The following is a 19,519-nucleotide window of genomic DNA, read 5'->3' on the forward strand; positions in this document are numbered from 1 at the left end:
GTTGTGAGGGAAAATAGTAACTTCACTGCCTGTCGGTGATGGTAAGTTAATACACTAATGCACTGGTGAATGCTGATTTAAATAGTACTAAAATACTAAAATCAAACTGGAAAGAACAGTTGGATACAGTTCATCATGTTTGTGATCACTTTGATTTTATGGATTTATTTTACATTTCATATATTCACATTATTTACTGATACTCAATCAAAATCTTTGCTGTCCTTCAAAAATCATGGCCTGTCTTGTCAGTTAGTAACTGACATAAAAATGTGGATTTCACTTTTAAAACACAACCTTTAAAAAAAGAATAACTAGCAACACCAGTAATACTTCAAATGTTATTTGTGATTTGGGTTTGTTTTTTTACTTTGTATGTTTGAAGCATTTACTCAAAATGTGTCAAAAGAAAACATTTCAGACAGAAATGACATGTAATGCCACAAGCAAGCATTAAGGCATCTAAAAGTCTGTGAGAAGAGGTTGAAAAAATCAGGTACTTCAGGACCAACTCCTGAACCTTTGCTGCTTTTCTAGCTTAAGCTTCCAAACTTATACAACCACTTATCTTCCAGTAGAGACTCATTGACAGGCAATTATATCTTAAATGAGAATTTAAGGACATAAATTGAAAAGTAACTTTTCATGGAAGGTTATGCAGAATCTTGCAGTTTCTGAAAAGGTATAGACCTACTACTTGCATTTTCATGTAAAGCACATTGAGTTTACTTTAAGGAACCATGCTCTATAAATAAAAAAAATTGCTTGCCTTGCTTTAATACAGTCCATAAAGTCATCATTTGCTGTCTGGTAACAGTTGTTATACAGAAACTGGCCTGTTTTGTTGCAGCAACTGCACACTTAATGCAGTAAAGCTAGTTCAGGCAGTCATCTCGAGTCTGCCACTACACTCACATGGCATACTCTTCTCACTGCAACATTTATCCAGCGCACTCTTTTAATTAGGGTGGTGTATTTAAGCTGTTGGTGTTGTGCACATTCATTTGCTCTGAGGCTTTGTGCCTAGAGGGAAGTTATTGTCACTCCCCACTCCAAGCTGTGCTGGACTTGGTGCATCCTTGGCAGAAATGACCAGGTCAGACTCTTGATGCCAAAGATAAATGCAGTTCCTATTTTAGATTCACTTAGTAATTTGTTTCATATGAGTTGGGTGACAAAACTGATGTAATTGCATGATTTTATGGGCCCAGCAGTGACAGCACAAAGACACATGTTTTTTATTTTATTTTTAAAGCTACCTGTCACAGTGTGATAGCTAATGGAGCATGTTCCTGCCTCACCACAGGTGTCTGACTTCCCAGAAGAGCAGGTTTTGGTAGCTGTGTTCCCAGGAGTTCCAACAGCTGCTGAGCTCTTCCTGTTACCTCATAAGAACCAATCAGAGGGCAAGAAAAAGAGTGAGGAGGAGCTAGAGCAGGTATGGAAGACTATGATTGCATTTTACATGACAAATTGTTGAAATCATATCAAGCTGTATTATTCTGACTGAAAATACCATGCTGTGTCTGTTTAACAGGTGTCTGACATAATTGTAAGTGCACTGAACCAAAATTTGGTGGAGTTTGAGCTGAAGCCTGGTGTAAGGGTGATTGTGTACAACACACAATTAACGCTGGGTAAGAAACGTTTGCTCTCACTGCTTTCAATGCTGCCATTAAGTTATCAGCCATAATATTAACTTGCAGGGGTAATTTTGTTATGCACTAGCATTCTTTATTTGTCATTTTGAAGTGCCAAGAAATAGAAATGTAATAATCTTGTTTTGACAACAAGAATTTTTCTTTGGTCCGCCAATTAAAATTCCTGTCAGTCTCCCTCCATCCCAGGCAAAAGAACACAGGGGAGTGTGGGAGGGGTTTGATTTTAAGTGGAGCTCCTTGAGACGAGGGATTTTTTATGCCTGCCATCAAAAGCTGAACATCTGTTCTATTTCTTTTACAGCCATTCAACCACAAAATGAGTGTTACACTGAGTATAATTATGTTGAATATTTAGTCCTTGAGAAAGAACACTGTACAATTTAAGGGCAGAGGCAGAATTCAGAATGCTTGAAGAGTCAACAGCACTGTTTAGTTCATAACTGCTGAAAATGGAATGGTTGGTTGACGTTTGAGACCTTTAAATGCACTTCCACCAAAAAAACCAAATTGCTGTTATGAGTTTCAAGTCCATGCTGGATTCATGCAGGTGCATCGATTGTGAATACTGTGGTTGGTTGGGAAAACTACACTTTTATTGGCTTAGTCCACAGTAGTCCTCACTATGTCTCCTATGTCCTACTGCTGGACAGATCTTAAACTGTATTCATTGCTTGGCTGGTTTCATTAGGCACACATTCTCTGGAGGCACACAGCCATGAGTTGTCTGTAGCTCAAAGTGCTGGGTATTAACAGGGTGGCATGTGCTGCTCTGTGACGTTCTGTGGTGTGCTGCACTCTAATGACATTGGAGGTGTACCCAGCTGGATCCCTCTTTATATTTCACCTCCTCAGAAAAGGTCTAAAAAGCCTTCAAGCTGCTCGAGAAAGGTCACCAGCGTATGCGCCTCTGTCTCTGAGCTGAAGAGCTAACATGGAAATGGTGGAAAATGCAATGTGATTTCCTTGCAATGACAGACACTATTGCACTCTACAAAATAATGAGAAGAATTTAAGGTGAACACAAAGCAAAACCATGTACTGTGACATTAATCAGAGATAAATGTAAGTTAGTGCATTTAAACATTTTAAATCCTGAAATGTATGAATTATCTGCATCAGAATCATGACATTTGAGATATTATATATACATGCCTCATCTTATAATGCATCTTTAATGCATCATTATTGTGAATATATATATATATATATATATATATATATATATATTTGTTAGATCGGATTTGTGGTTAGAAATGTGGCTCTTGTAGTTAGAAACAGGAATGAACAGCTGTCTCCAGTGGCAAAGTTCACTGTTGAGTTACAAGATAAGTTCACAATTTTTCAAGCCTGTCTTAAAACAACAGTTAGTTGCCCATGTGAACAATGAAACAGGTTTTACTCGCTATAATGATTCCCCCTGTTCACACTGGCTGTTAAAAGATCTCCTTCAAATGTGCTTTCAATGTAAGTGATGGGAGCACTATTTCAACTGACAACTGGCGCTATTTCACAATTAGGTTGTAGTGGGTTGTGGTGATGTGCATTAGATTGAAAAATGTTCCTAATATTTTGCCCCTCTCATGTATGTTAAAGGGGAGGACAAAATATTAGGAATACTTTTCAATATAATGCAGTCCAGTGCACCACCCATGACCTATGACCTCAATAATAAACATACAGTAGAATAATCACCTTTCTGAAAACCTCAACAAAAACTGAAAATGTAGAAGCTTCGTAAAAGTAGAATTAATGGCAGAGCTGTTGTATTGGTTTGCATTAGATTGCACAATAAAGTGCTTGGTTAGTATATGCAGTTTACATCCTATTGTGTTCGTATAAGGTTATATGTTTCAGCAACTTAATTTATTTTACCATTACTTTACCTCTTTATTTTACTATGTGTATATATTTATATACACATACACACCCACACGTATACATATAGTTATATAGTTATATACCTACTGCTGTATATGGGGCATCCATCAACTCAATATAACCTAACTTAACTTTATTTTGCTTCATTATTGGGAACAATACACATGAATTTACATTATTGTGAAGTAAATGTAAACTGCCTAAACATTATATATGGTAAGATACGAGGTGATAACATCCTGTGGTAGAATGATGACCCTACCACAGGAAAGAATAAAAAAGACATAAGTCTGTCATCAAAGCAGACTGTTTTCTTAGCCTGACAAGTACAAAAACACACCCCCAACCCTGATTTTATCACAAATTGCACCCTGGGGACAATACACATTCATCTAGACCATTCAGATGGAAATAAGCCAGAATTATAAATGATGAACAGTTATACATGGTTATATGCAGGATTCTGACAACTTTACTTTACTTTTACATGTAACAATAGTAGAATCTTCTCTGTCTTCTGTCCCACTCTCACAGCACCCTTGGTGGACTCAAACCCTCGACACAGCAGCTCGGCTATGCTGATGCTTCTATCAGTGGTGTTCCTGGGGCTAGCAGTGTTCCTCATCTACAAATTCAAGAGGTACACACCTTTGTGATTTCTTCCACCTGCTGCACATACAGCATGATCATATAGAACCCTAGTATACTTTATATCTATTACTATATCATCCATTATTGATGATACCAGAGCAGCACATTCTGGACCAATCAATTACAATCACGTCTGGAGATTTGACATATCCCCCTAGAGGTTGTAGACATACTTGCAGCATGCATGAGGCACATGCATTGGAATTTAATCAGTGATCAAATGCAGAGAAAACGACCATTTAATATGCAGTTGCTGTGCCTTGGCTGTTATTTGCTGAATAAATAATTCATACTCAAAATGATTCTCTTGAAGAGTCGGAAGGAAATGGAAAAGCTGTCATTAATTATGGATATGAAATTTTTCCTATTAAGTCTAAAGAGGATGCATTTTTCAAGAAATCTCACAGTTACAAAATAGAGCAATTAATAACCAAAATGAATAGTAATTGGAAATAAATTGGATAGTGACTAAATAAAGATGTATATTAGTGGTTATAAATACAGATGGGAAAAGATACCACTGTTACTGTCATTTGCCTATAAATGAATTACTGAGGAATAATTATAGTCAAGACAACTGAAAGGAAAGTTGGCGTGTCCATATCAGCATGATGAAACAGAGGAACTTTCTTTGAGGTTAGTTGTGATATACATAAATGGGTTTTTAACAAAAGTTTGTCATCTCAGAGTTATTAATGACTTATGGAGAAAAAACTTAACATGTTTGTTTTCACTCTAAGAAAGAATGGTAAATCTTAGATTCATAGGAGCTAAAATAAATTAGACCCTTAACATCACTTTAACTAACAGAACATAGTTTTATTGTGTAGTTTTGTGTGTAAAACAATATATTAGCATTCTTTCCTAAAAAGTAGCTGCTGTGTAACTCTTATTTCTGAGGACATTTCTTTGAAAGGGATATGTAATTTGGTAGTATATAGGTAATGTGATCATTGCAGAGTTTTTAAGTACTTATCTAATCTAATTAATTAAGAATTTTACAAATTAACAACTCTGTATGAACCCAAATATAATTAATCTGCACCTACCAAATAAATCAACCACTTTCTCTGTTTTTCTCTTATAATTTGGACCAAACCTTGCCACCATTTCTGTAAAATGAACTGTAACATACCTGCTAATTACTCAGAAAATTTCCCGTAAATCAGTATTTAATATTTTAGTATTTAAAATTTAAAGACCTGTAAAATAAAGGGTTACCAAAAGATTTTTTTTTCCTACAAAATATTGCCAGAAAGATAAGATGGTTTTCTAACATTGTTCTGAGCATCTTTTTTTATCACTCTCTTCCTTCATAAATCCTTAGAAAAATACCTTGGATCAACATATACGCTGAGGTGAACCAGGAGAAAGAGCAGGAGATGATTGGCTCAGTGGGCCAGGGCGACAGCACGCCTAAAATCACTCTGAGTGAGTTCTCCACATCCAAAGAACTCATGGAGAAGGAACTGGATGCCAGGGTCAAAAGTAAGTGAAAAGCTCCCATAAAGGTAATGAAGATATTCATTCATGAACATTTTCATAGACTGACAGTTCCCTGTCCAATTCCTTGAAAGGGCTTGTGGTTTGGTGAGTGAATACATAAGATGATTTTGGAGTAAAAGTCAACTTGATAATAGACAGAATAAATGTGTGCACATTCACCCCTTAGGCATACTTTAGTTATTTGAATTTGGATTATTTTATAAACAGAGAATTGGCAACTTAATCTCCTTTTAGCATTTTTAATTATTCAGAGAACATGAAAGCAGAGGGAGCTACAGATTAGAGACAATACTGGAAGGGTTTTAATGTAGTAAAGAGTGGATTCTAGCAAGACTTGCAGTTCCGAGAACAATGAATAATTAATAAAACCAACACATTTAAGCATGTGGCCTCGGGATTCATTAGGCCAGCTGGAGCGCAGAGGCAGCGGCCTTAATTACTTGAGTATTTAGTCACAATATGACTTGTTTAAAAGAAATATTTCAGTCCATCACAAAAACAACAGGTTGCCGAAAGCAAATTAGTCAGATACCGCTTACTCTGACCTTATATGATGCTCACAGTCTGTTTTACATTACCAACAGTAAGTAGTGCAGGTCATCTGGTCAGTGCAATCTCTGGATTCATCTGGCTCGGAGATAGTTTACAGGACAGCTGAAGCTCCTGTAGTTTCACAGTTTAGGATTGCAAGCTGATTCTGACCTAGCTGTAGAAATTTAGAATAGCTGTAGAAAAAAAGAAACAGGTCATACACAGAAATGGACACCCTCAAGCACCAAACATCAGTATTCTGCTGTAATTCCAGCTGAATACTGTATTTTTATTCAGCTTGGGTTAAGGTTGGGTGTCCATTGCTACCTTTTGCATACAACCTGTAATCCTCCACAGAGTAGATTCAGTCAGTTATGAAATCATGTAGCAGCTTGACTTGACAGTAGTGAAGTGGTTGTGGCTCATATTGACCAAGAAGATATAACAACAAATGTCGAAAAGCCCTGTTCAGACAAATTAAAATATATATATTTATATGTATATATCAATGTGTAATGTCCAACAATAGACCTTAATGTGTGGTATCAGTGTCAAAGTAGTTATTTGTTTTACAGGCATTTAAGCGCCAATGTCTTTGTTCGTGGCTTGGCTTGTTTCTAAAGCGTCTTTGTTCTTGGCTTGTTTGTCTCCTTTTGTTTCATTTGTTTCTGCTCAGGGGGAGTTGGAAATGCCTGCGAGAGCACAAGGGAGATTCCAAACTGTACTAGTGTGTAAAGCCGGAGAGCGCAACAGTTTATGTACAGAGCAAAGTATTACAGTGTCGGGGGTTCTCTTTTTCTGTTTTGTAATTCTCAACACAACTGATGTTAATAGTTTTCTAAGGGACCTCATTTATACAGACTTGCATGGATGTCTAGTTCAACAACATCCATGCAGCAAATGTCAATTTACTCAATGAGATCATTGTAATTACTGGCGAACATACTCTGTTTTGTGGATGCTACATAACAACATTCATTTGCAGAGTGAAATATCTGTCGTGGAAATCTATGAAGAGTTATGTAAATTTCCTAAGGAGTTTGCTTTGAAAATCATTTCTGCCTATATATAGACTATAATGTATGAGTCTTCAATCAAACAGGGAATATTATTGAAATGTACAATATTATTATCTGTTCTGTTAAATGTATATATTATTACTTTCTACATGCTCGTAGTCTGAGTACCATGGCGATGACAGGAGATCTGACAGTGGTCCATTTTTGAAAGTGTGTTTAAAAAGTCAAACATAACTTAAAGAAATCAACTTTGTTTTGATAAGGTCCTTGACTTGTGCATGTTCTAATTGAGGACACGATTTCTGTGTTGTAGATAAGCAAGTGTTGTAAATAGTTATTTTCTAATCATTCATCAGAAGAGCTCAATCGGTTTTGCCTAAACTTCTGTTCTGCTCTTATTTTCTTCATTCATGTATCTAGTAGCAGGGGGTTTATCTGCTCATGCAGGTAGAACTGCAATAGCTTATTATAGTTTTAACTTCCCTCCTTTTCCCTGGAAATGACATGAAAAGGATCAACATGAACATGTTCTATGTGTTTATATTTTCATTAAACATATACAGTACAATAGATAGTCTGACATTTTTACATAGATGACAGTCTTTAAACTACCTGAACCAAGCATTATTTTGTCATCGGAATCATTGCATTAAATTTTGCCTTTGATTCAATGGCTCTGAAATTTCTGATTTAGCCTCAGAACAAAAGCTGAATCAGGATGAAATATTTACTATATTGTGGCTGCCAGTGATCAAAATCACAATATCCACATGTTGGGACAAACATGATGACAGTCATTCCAAAACTTTCTGAAATGTGATATTATACATATGTGTGGGTATGTATATCCTCTAAAATACCAGTAGGCAGGTTCCATTCTTTATTTGGTTCCTGTCCAAATTTGCTAAACTCTGATGATAATAAATCTTTTTTTTTCTTTTCATCGTTCAGCCCTCTTTTTTTATTATTAATTAGCAAGATTATTGTACAAAACATTCAGATAACGTTAATCTTCTCATCTTTAGCCAGAATTTTTACAGGTGGAATTGAAAGATTATTTATCTATTAATTAATGTTAATTCCATAAATAACTTAATGACAGGACAAAATGAAATGTTTGGCTATTATCTGGAAACATTAAGTTCTCTGCAAACTGGTTTGGCTGTTTGTGAGGAGAAAGAAACATCAGTCTGAAACACCACTTTAGGATTGTGAGTGGACTGTGTGTGTTTCTGTAGGTCGACGGGACCAACAGAGTGTTGAGTCAATTGAAACAATCTTGCTGATCGCATCACGTCATTTTCAGTGGTCAGTCTCCCAGTTAAACTTATGCATGTTATATCAGTAATTTAAGCTTGTCAATTTAATGATCATGAATTGGGACTGTTGGTTTTGTGATCAAGAAGTTCATGAAAAATACAGTGTGCAGAGTAAGTATTTTACATGATTTCTACATGTCAGATACAACATGGTGTATTTTATACTGCTCATCCCATTTCCAGATAACCAGTGAACACTGATTAGATTTAAAACTCAAAACCTCAAAATTGTCTCCCTTCTCAAAAGGTGACTAGAGAGCTAAATTGAATATTTGAGTCTTAGGTATGTCTATATTTAGCCACCTGAATGTGTTTAAAGCCTCATGCTATTGAACCCAACACTAAGTAGGCCTATAGAATATTTGTATTTTAGAGGATATAACAATGCGTATGTTATATTGAATTTAATATCAAATATCAAAAATTCTTTTTGAAGAAATGTATCAACTCTGTATTTTTTATATATATATAAATGGATATAACAGTAATTTGGAATGAACCCCTTCAGTGCAGTATTTCTTACTGGGTCCTTTGCTCAGGGTTTTGGGGTGTTTCCTTCACACAGCATGAAGAGTGCTTTACTTTGTCACTTGTTACAGAGCTTCAGAATTATTTGCCCACTCTGCTCCTTCTGTCAGCCCGCACACTGCTGTCTTGTTCATCCAACAAAACCAAAATATTGTCTCCAAATATGAAGAATAGAAGCATTTGTATTTATTTAGACATCTCATAGTGTACAAACAATACACTAAAGCTGGCTTTATGTTATTAATCCACTCTCCCTGGTGCCATCAGGCTCCTTTCACTACCCAACACTTGACTCTCTGCTTAGTTTGAAATGAGGTAGTAGCGTCCTCCCAGCATGCAACTCTCCACCAGCACTGTGTTCTCCAGCCCTACAAAAGCTAAGTGGCCTCGAGTTGACTCGTATAAGCCTCCTGGTATCCAGCGAGACAATAATCAGAAAGCTGGACAGCTGAGCAGAGGATGCCCCATGCAGAGTTCTCACAATGCTCGGCTCAAGTAAACAGCGCTTGCGGGAGAAGCGAGAGGGGCAGGGGAACACTGCACAGAGATATAGGCTGTCACATCACATATGCATTACCTTGAACAGAGTGCTCTCATCTCAAACCAAACAGCCAGGCCAGGCCTTGTTTACTGCAGACAGAATACACACTGAACAGAGATTGTTTTATAGCTTTGTTGTATTCAACACATGTCATGAGCAAAGGATTGTTTGCTTGGCTGGATTTTTGTTTGGGTGGGGGCTTTGATGGTGTCACTTTGTTCTGAAACTTATTAGTAAAACAGGATTAGGGGGAATAGAAAAAGAAATATCAAAAACTTTAACCACAGCTCTAGTCATGTTTTTATTGTGTTTTTTTGTTTGTTTGTTTGTTTGTTTTTTCTTCTCTTGGACCCTTTGGAATTGTGAAGAATGTATGACAACTACACTGGTCCAGTATTCATAACCAGGCTATAATGCTTGGTAGCAGCTGTTGCTGGAAAATAAGTATTTCATAACAGGCTGTAAAGACAGGAAAGACTGGCTACCAGATAATGTTGTGCTTTATATCTGCACAGATATATTGGAACTGTCACCAGTAAAAGAAGCTCATGGGTAATTTGGGTAATTTCCTGATGTTTATTTCCTCATTGTTCATTCAATCACCATTTTGATCACTGGAAATTTCTGTCTCATCTGATAACTCAATGCCACATTATACTGTAAAAACCAGCTTGAGATCTCTGGGGGGGAATCCATACTTTTAAAAAACGGAAGCAAGATTTTCGCATACTTCAGAAGGCAAAAGCATTATAATGTTCTTCAGTGCACAAAAATCTACAATGCATGCATCATCAGTAATGTTCTGTTTCATCTTTATTTCGATATTTCTACGGTAAAGAAACTGTCATTTTGAAATTGTTTCAAATAAATGTATTTTTGTACATCAATGCATTTGGTCTCTGGGTGATGAAATTCCTGTGAACTGAGGGGTGGAAAGAAAATTATGCTCATTGCAAATTAAACTGCTCGGTTTATGAGTTAATGTACCAGTAATCTACAGTGGAGAAGCACACAGAGGTAAGAAAACCACCAGTTTTGTTCATTTCTTCCTCTTCTTCCTGTACTTATAGAATTTTTGGAGTAATCTAAACAACCAAATACGGCACTACTATTGAATGGTAACATTGCTGCAATGTTATTTCCCACCATCCCTGTCACAGCAGTTTGTGAAATAGTCATTAACTTCAATTTATAGATTCATGTACATGAAAACAAATTTTCCGTTTTTTTTGTGACACTCAGCATGACTTTCAAACTAATGTATTTCAATTGGAAATATGTTTCGTGCCTGCATCACGTTTTTTTTTTCTGTCAGTCGAGAAGCTGTATTGTTATACATTTTTAACTAAGATTTTTTTCCTTGTTTTCACTTCTTTATTTTAATTTTATCAGTAGCCTACAGTCAATAGTCTGCGTCAGTCCGTTAGGTGGACCTATTATTTCTCCCTTGATTCTGAGAAATAATTTTTTTTTTTGTCAGTTTTTGATAGTGGTAGGTATTGTGTTATGGGTGGATGTGGTACGTTGAACTACTGTTTTGGGTTGTCTAACATCTGTGGGCTTCATTCCATTTCAAATTGTTGCCAGTCCGCTGGAACACAAATCCAAACACAAAAGGTGTTTTATAGCCTGTGATTGTTAAATGTGAAATCGCTCATTTAATTTGATATTTCCTAGAATATGTGGCTGAGGATATTTAATATGAAATTATCTATCTTAAAACATACAATCTTCCTCAATTAATATTGAGCCATCTCATCCAATTAAGTACTCCAACGCTGTGTGTGTGTGTGTGTGTGTGTGTGTGTGTGTGTGTGTGTGTGTGTGTGTGTGTGTGTGTGCATCAATGCCACGTTGAGGACGGGGTTGTCAAACTGGACTTTAAATTTCACGCCCCTCATTTAATCCCTGCACTTGTCACTTGTCATACATTTCATTAAACTTGACTTTAGATTGTACATTGCATTCAACCTTTACTGTCACAAAATTTAATTATTTATGCACATGTCATATTTAACTGTTGCTTTGGTCACCCTCATATATTTCATACACTTCATTTCTTTGTCCATAGTACTTTGAACAGCCAATATTTCATTTCAAGTTTTATGTCCCATTTCAAAACTATTACTGTTCCATTCTGTAAATAAATTTTAAAATTTCAATTTAATTTCAATATTACTTTGTTTATTTTATTATTATTATTATTATCATTACCTTATTATATTTTTTTTATTTTTTGGGAGCAAACGCCAAGACACATTCTTTGTGTGCTTGCATTGTAATATCTGAAGATGAGTCATTTTGGTCACTGTTTCCACTAAAAAGAGTGTGGGGACCTCCTTAAGATATTTTATTCATGATCACTTATTGTAGCACTTCTAAAACACTTTAAAAACATTTTAAAAAAATTAAAAGCATAATAAAATCAAAAATAAGCCTCTATCCACTTTTATTTGAATACAAATACAATACAAATAATTTTGCTGCTTTGATAAATACAAATACTAATACTCTGCACATTATTATTATTATTAGTATTAGTATTAGTATTAGTATTAGTATTATTATCCCTATTAGGTAGCCTGCTTCAATCAACATTCAACAGTTCATAAAAACATCATAAAAACTCTGCCTGTAATCCCGCAAATTTTGTTGTTAAACTGTCACATTCAGTCGGTCTGTCAGTCAAACTGTCAGGTTTTATCATGTTTTATGTGAGCAGTCCACTTTCAGAAAAGGACAGCAATATTCAATCTCAACATTTTTGAATGGAGTTCTGCACACAAGTCAGTCTGTCAATTTTGTGATTAAATGTTCAGTAATGTAGCGATTATAGTTAAAGAAGGAAAAAAGGAAAAACTTGGTGCAGACATAAAAGATACTTCCAACTGAAATACATTGGTTGGAAAGTCGTGCTGAGTGAAAAAAATGGAAAATTGCTGTTAAGCCTGATAATTAGACTGAATAGCCATTTTCTTGTGTGGATCTAAGCCATGTTTCTCCTTTCATTTTTTTGGCCGTTTTTCTGTCGCTGTTTCTCATGGATGAATCCAGGAAGCTAGTTAGGTAGCTAAGTAGCTGATTTCTGTTTTCAAACAGAGGTGGTGGGGTCTTTTGTTTTGCATAATCAATTAGTAGTGAGTTATATACCATTACTTTAGACAAGGAAGCTGCGATAGTGGTTGCCATAGAAGCAGTCAACATTTTTGACAATTCAAGAGTTGCAATTTTTGTGAGTTGATTTACAACAACCTGTATAGCTTCTGCAATCCCAGTTGAGCTTGTCACCATTTTCATTATGCTATTTTTCAAGAATACCGATACCAATATTTCTGGCTATGGCACAGGAAAATGTCATTCCCGTTCTTAATCTTGCCTAAACAGCCTTAATTGATTGATTGGTCTTGATTGTTTCTCCATTTGGGTAAAACAGCTGTCAATGAGCACAACATCAGACCTACAGGTATGTAAATTAGAATGTGGAAGGTGATTTGGAGTCACACTAGTTTGACCCAACTCAGTGCCACAGTGATTAAAGGAAAATCTGGGACTTATTTTATATGAATAGCCAATATACAATGTAGGATAAGCATGGTCCCTGCAGAGAAGAGCTTTACAATGGATTGCAATGAAGAATTTCAATCCTCTTAACCAAATAAAAGCTATTTTTAGTAATTCTACACCAAGGTAAACACATCCATCACTAATGTATTTTGCATTGCAGAGCGAGTCTGATAGTTGACTGTTATCACCTAACTTTACCCCTGTGCTGCTGTTTTCTTTACAGGACCTTACCTGGCTATAGAATTTCTGAGAGTTGTGTAAGTGATTCAAATTTAAGCGATGAGCAGTTTTTGTTTTTATTGAAACAAGCAGTTTATGGTTGGTACGTCTGGCACCATTGGAGTCCACCGTAAAGCTGTTTCCAACAGAGCTTTCATGCAAAATACAAAAACAAAACAAACAAACAAAAAATCATGTACAATGACAGTAGTGAGTGTCTCTGCACACAATTTTTCTGAGTAAGGGATTATACAGATTATTATTTGTGCGTGTTCACTTTTAGTTTTACCTTCCAGTAAAGTGCTTTAGATAATCTGACTGTTTTCAACCTGTCTGAATGCCGAGCTGCTTGTGTGTCTTGCCCTGATGAGCCGTCACAGTGTTACTGGATCTCAGCAATTACTTTGGTAAGTACAATATTATCATAACCAATAGAAATTATGGCCAAAGCTCAGAAGATAAGACTCAAGTTTTAATAAACCTTAATTATCTTTTAAGATAAACTACAACCATGAGACACAATAAAAATCCCATTTTCTTTTAAGTCAGAAACTACACTACTAAAAGAATTAACCATCTTTGATGTGTCTGTGTTAAGCTGAACTCTCAAAGCACTAAGACATGAGGAGAGACAAAAACAGAACGAAGTGGTGACTGAAAATGAGAAATAGATTCTGGGCTTAACTCTGTACCCAGCAGTCCCTCAACCACTTTCACTTGTGCATAAGCTTTTATTGTGTGAGCTTAATGCAGTCCTCTGTAAGGAGGTGGGATTTTCCTTCCACATGTCTGTCGGTCCAATGTAAGGAGTTTGTTATCAGGACTTATCAGCAGGCAGGTGAGTTCTTACATTACAGTATATTATGGGTAAACAAGCCACTATGAGTTAAGGTTTAAAAGGTTGGATGATCTTGTTTTGTTGATTTGAGACCATGATTTGATTGATATGATTTATTATCCTTTTAAATAACTCATACTGCTGCCTTGACAGATATACTGACATTAACATCATTTACAGCGTATTAATTGCAGTTTTTTTCCCCAAATATAACTTAATGACACATTGGATGTGTTTTTTTGTCATTTGTCATTGCGGTCATTTGTCACTTAGCTTTGCTGGCAGTTAAGAGGAAAAACAAAACTAAGGTAAAGTGATAGGCCATTTCTAATTAGAGACACATTCAATTCTGTCAGAATAGTAATGTTTTTGACAAGATCCAAAAGAAGCAGCTCCAATAATTATAGTGTTATTAAATCATGTTTAGAAAAAATACAACAAATAGACAGTGCCTGTGTCATTTAAAATAATACCGTGCATTATATTTGTTGATGTCAAATCTAGATGACAAACAAGAAGCAATAAAGCTTTTAGCATCAAGGCTGGAAAAAGCAAACAAGTCTGTAATTAATCTATCATTAATTGTGTGTGAAAATGTTTAATAGTTTATTTTAGTTTATAACTTTTGTCAATTCTTTTTGTCTTCCTCTTATTATTATTATTATTATTACTGTTGTTGTTATTATTATTATTATTATTATTATTATTATTATAGCCCCTGAAAGGTGTTTTTTTATATCTTAAAGCTGCAATAATCAGTATTTTTATATTAACAAATAAAAAATGACTACATATTATGTGAAAGGTGTAACTCGAAGTGACAAAGCAACAGAGAATTATTACTCAGTTCTGTGTTCCCCTCAGCTCTACACAGTGTTTTAGCCTCTTTCAGCTTATTATTTTGGCTTTATGGTCTGCAAATGTGTTGTTTTGCTTTAGTCTCACTGCTCTCATCAATCCTGATTCCAGCAACAGGAGGCAGCTGTTTCTAGCAAAAAAGCTCTGATAAATTGTCTCTATGCTCCTTGCTCAGTACCAAACAGCACACACAGTTTTTGTCTAGCTGGTGAACATAGTGGAGCATTTAGCAGCTTTAGCAACCCTTTTTTAAAAAGATAAAAAATAAATACAAATTAGTGAAGACTAAAACAGAGCTAAAAACATCTAACTTTTGTCAGGTGGACAGACACATGACTTTGAATTTATACTGATGTTTCTCCATATCTGCTGGTTGTGTAAATAGTTTACTATTATGTTTGCAATGTCAGCTTTATGAGGTGATAATATGTCAGTGCTGTGTTTACAGCTTCTTGTGATTAAAAATAATCTGCTTCATCAGGAGTTTCTGACTGTGGTTTGAATAAACGTCTTTGGTGGCCTAGAAACTGTCATCAGATTCTAATTCAAATGTTACTAAATCTTGATTGGTGCACAAAAGCACATGACATCACTCTTTTCCTATCCTGGTAATCAGCCTGAATTGCTATTTCATTTCACATGAAGTAATCCAAATGTGTCCATTTAAACTGTGTCACCACAACCACATTTTTTCCTGCATACATAATTCTGATTGGTGGATTGCTTCTCCAACCTGTAGAAACAGCTGTCAGTGATCTATTTAAATCACAGACATTTAGAACCAGACCACCCTTTTCCAAGAGATCCCTGCCCACTTAAAAAAGGTGACATGAGCATATTTACAAACAAAACACAAAAATCTCAGATACAGAAATAACCCAAACTGTTTTAACATTTGCATAAAATATTGTGTTTTCTCCATGGCTCACAGTAAGAAGCTGATAAGAAAGCAGGTTTCGATGGGTTTTAAAGACTGAGTTGCAGTACTTCACTTTACACTGTCATGCTTTGCTGCACTTGAAAGGGTTAGGGTCAGGTTTAGGGTCACGTGTAGACATGATTGGTCCAGCTTACATGTGACAGATCTGACCTTGTAGACCATGTAGCCACAGCCACGATATGACAGTGGTGGAGCAATTACAGCGATTATTGATTGGGGCTTTAATTATCACCACAGAGATTGTATGACTTCACGGTATGGCAGTGAAATCCATGCTAGCATCTCTTGACCCTGACAAGTAAAATCTTTCATTTGATGGATTCTATAAGAAACCTGTATGCAAATGTCCATTCAGCCAAGAGCAAAGTGATTAGAAGCAAGATATTTGTTGTGCTCGATGAAAGACTTTTCTCCTGAAAGTGGACAGCATTGTCATCTGAGATGCTCCAGACCCCTGCTCTTCCTGCTTCCACCCACCCCCACGGGATTACTTCCACCAGAGTATAAAAAATACCCTGTCACTTCATAAAAGCCTCCCTCAATTACAGTTTATATCACTTTTTTTTCGCAGTTTTCTCTGGCTGCAGCAGATGAGACTTAGACATGAAATGGAATTATTGGAGTTACCAATGCAAGATGGCAAAGCTGGCACAAACAAAAGCCATTTGTCTTTATTCACCGGGGAAGTCTGAGAGCAGCCTCATTATACTGCAGCTCGAATTAATCTTGGGCCCCTGTCTCTCCCTTTCACCTTGGGAGCCTGATACAATGTATTACAGGGCTCTTAGAATCCTGAACACATACTCTAACCCTTGGTGCAGGTTACTGATAGACTTGCATGTCAGGTGGAGGACGGAGGCACAGACCAAGGCAGCGGTGCAGGCTTATGTGGAAAAAAACAGGTAAAGGTTGGCTTCCACTGTCTCAGTATTACACTTTCTGCACTGGTTGATTTTTTTATTACATTTTTACTGCAGAACAGTAGAAAGGAAGCAACATGAGGAGAGACTATAGATTTACACATTTACCGTATATGCAGAAAATTAAAGATCCTCTCCAGACAGGTTTTAAGACATAAAATACACAGCTTTGAATAATAATTTCTGTCTAATATGTTTTTCCACACAAATTCAATTCAACAAATTCAAAAATCAATTACTTTGAACTTATGAATATGCAAATATTTTTCATTCTAATCATTTAACTGCTGGACACAAGATGTCCCCTATACTGACGAGTCAATTCTCAGTGCATGTGCGCTGGAGGCTTCATGTTTCCACATCAGTTGAATAATGGACCAAGATTGACTCTAAACTACTTGTGATGTCATAAATCCTGCTCGTAGGTACGCTCATTAAACAGAGAAACTTTCCCCCTTCAGCAGATGAGTGTGACCCTCCTCTAGAGTCAAACTCTGCACATACATCATTGTGCACAGTGAAGCTCAAACATCCAACTGAAGGAACAAGAAGAAAAACACATTATTGAGTGGAGGGGAATTTAAGGATGAAAGAAATACTTACCGAGAGAGGACTACAACCAAACTGCAAACATCATAGATTGAATGTGGATCAACTAGAATAAATGGTAGAAAGGAAATAAAACCTACCTTCCCAACTAATAACAATATCACTGGCTACATCACATCATACCACACCCTACCACTACAGACTATCAGAACGTGACTGGGTGAAGTTATAGATATTTTTAAGGACAGCTATATTTGAAGATGGGACAAGAAGCTGGTTGTCATAATGAAAGGAGAAATAGCCTAATCATGATACATTGATAAACAGACTACTCAAAATAAAGGATTACATTTACAGGTGGAATACAGGTTTGTTTATCTGTCCCAGCTGTTGTTCAGAACTCCATCCTGATTTCAGTCCTTCCTCCATCCTTAGCTGCCAGCACACTGTGATGATTGTGGACCATGGCGGAAGTGGGAATGTGAAAAATATGGGGAAAAGAGTTCTTCTTATTTTCACACCTATTCACAGCAAGCCAGCCACTGCGGAAAGCAGGCCAAGCTGCCAGATTGTCAGTTTTGAGAAGCAATTGTCGCCGCTTATCAGACCTTCTGAAAAGGCTTTTTACCATTTTACAGTTTGTCCCAACCGCACGTCTAAAGGAGAATGAGCTCACAAATTCAAAAATGTTGAAGTCAAGATTTAAACCTACTTTAGTCAAAGAATGATTGATATGACCTTTGGCGGCAAGCCTTAACATTTCCTGCAGCTGTTTCACAGTAAAAGCATTCTAGTGGTAACACTACACTGCATATGCTGAAATTCTCAATCTATCCATATGTAATATATATAACACAGACAGCGGCAATATGTTTTCTTTATTTCCTTTTTTTACAGGGTAAATACAGTAAAATGATTTATCTCTTAATTAATTTTAGTGTAATTACTGTGTATGTTTAACTGACTGTCACAGCTGCAGATTATAAAGTCATTTAATGATTTTATCCTAACAAAGAGCAAAACATTTCACATTTTAATAGTTCAAGTGTTGCCTATAAGCAAGTATATCAACATTTCCAAGTTAAATGAGTCTATTATCCTTGACATGTGCTTTAAGATCTGGGAGTTATGAAACATATAGACGGTTACAACAACTAGATCTCCATGGGATACAGATGCTCAGTTTGCTAGAGATTATTAATAGAGGAATGCAAACTCTATCACCACATCTACTCGCTGCACCTGTGCAGGGTAGTGTAATTAATGAAATTACAAAGTAGCTAACACTTAATTAAATCAATTAGTTGACTTTGAGCTGTTTTGTAAAACTCCTGACCAAAGCGGAACTTGTCTATGTTGTTTTGCACAGGACTGTCTTTAGAACAGAGCCATTAGGCTGGGTGTATGCATGCTGAACTTCTGTAATAATAATAATAATCAATTTATTAAATCTACCACCAAATCTCATTTGGAGAGCAGAGCACATTACATAAACAGAGGCACTTAGTGAGATCAAAAGCTCTTTGCTCATTCAGGAGGTCCATCAACATTTATCCAGTGAGGCAAACTGCAGGGACACTGACCTTTGTAATGCTGTCATAAAAAAACAGGCTTCATACCCAATTAACTAAACTGGGCTTCACAGAGAGGAAACTTTGCCTCCCCCTGCATTAGTTACCATATGAATAACATATGAGCAATGATCCACCAACATGACCAGTTTCTCTCTTATTTATTCATGCAATTAAGTAATCATTATTTACAACACTTGGATAAAGACAATAAGAATTAGGAGTGATCTCTGTATCCCAACACTGCCTCACAAAACTTTTAAGATCTTCATAAAACATGTATGCAGAAATCCAGTCTTTGAAAAAAGATATTTTTTTATTTATTTGTTATTTTATACTCACAGATGGAAATCATTAATATGCATCATCTACCTGATGTCAGAGAGGCTGGCATTTTTGATCAGTTAGAACGGCAGGCCTAGGGCT

General features: G+C 36.1%; 1 protein-coding gene across 1 annotated transcript in view; it reads left to right on the forward strand.

Moving 5' to 3' along the window:
* The window catches only part of sorcs3 (sortilin related VPS10 domain containing receptor 3), a 120,358-nt gene extending 109,837 nt beyond the window's left edge, over window positions 1-10,521 (forward strand). The window contains exons 22-26 of the mRNA XM_044346647.1: window positions 1,307-1,438; window positions 1,538-1,637; window positions 4,074-4,179; window positions 5,518-5,678; window positions 6,904-10,521. Coding sequence (XP_044202582.1) covers window positions 1,307-1,438; window positions 1,538-1,637; window positions 4,074-4,179; window positions 5,518-5,678; window positions 6,904-6,962 — 558 coding nt within the window. The 3' untranslated portion in view covers window positions 6,963-10,521. The remainder of the gene's footprint in view (window positions 1-1,306; window positions 1,439-1,537; window positions 1,638-4,073; window positions 4,180-5,517; window positions 5,679-6,903) is intronic.
* The last annotated feature ends 8,998 nt before the right edge of the window (window positions 10,522-19,519 follow it).

The sequence above is a fragment of the Thunnus albacares genome, chromosome 3, assembly GCF_914725855.1.
Source record: "Thunnus albacares chromosome 3, fThuAlb1.1, whole genome shotgun sequence".
NCBI classification, from domain to species: Eukaryota; Metazoa; Chordata; class Actinopteri; order Scombriformes; family Scombridae; genus Thunnus; species Thunnus albacares.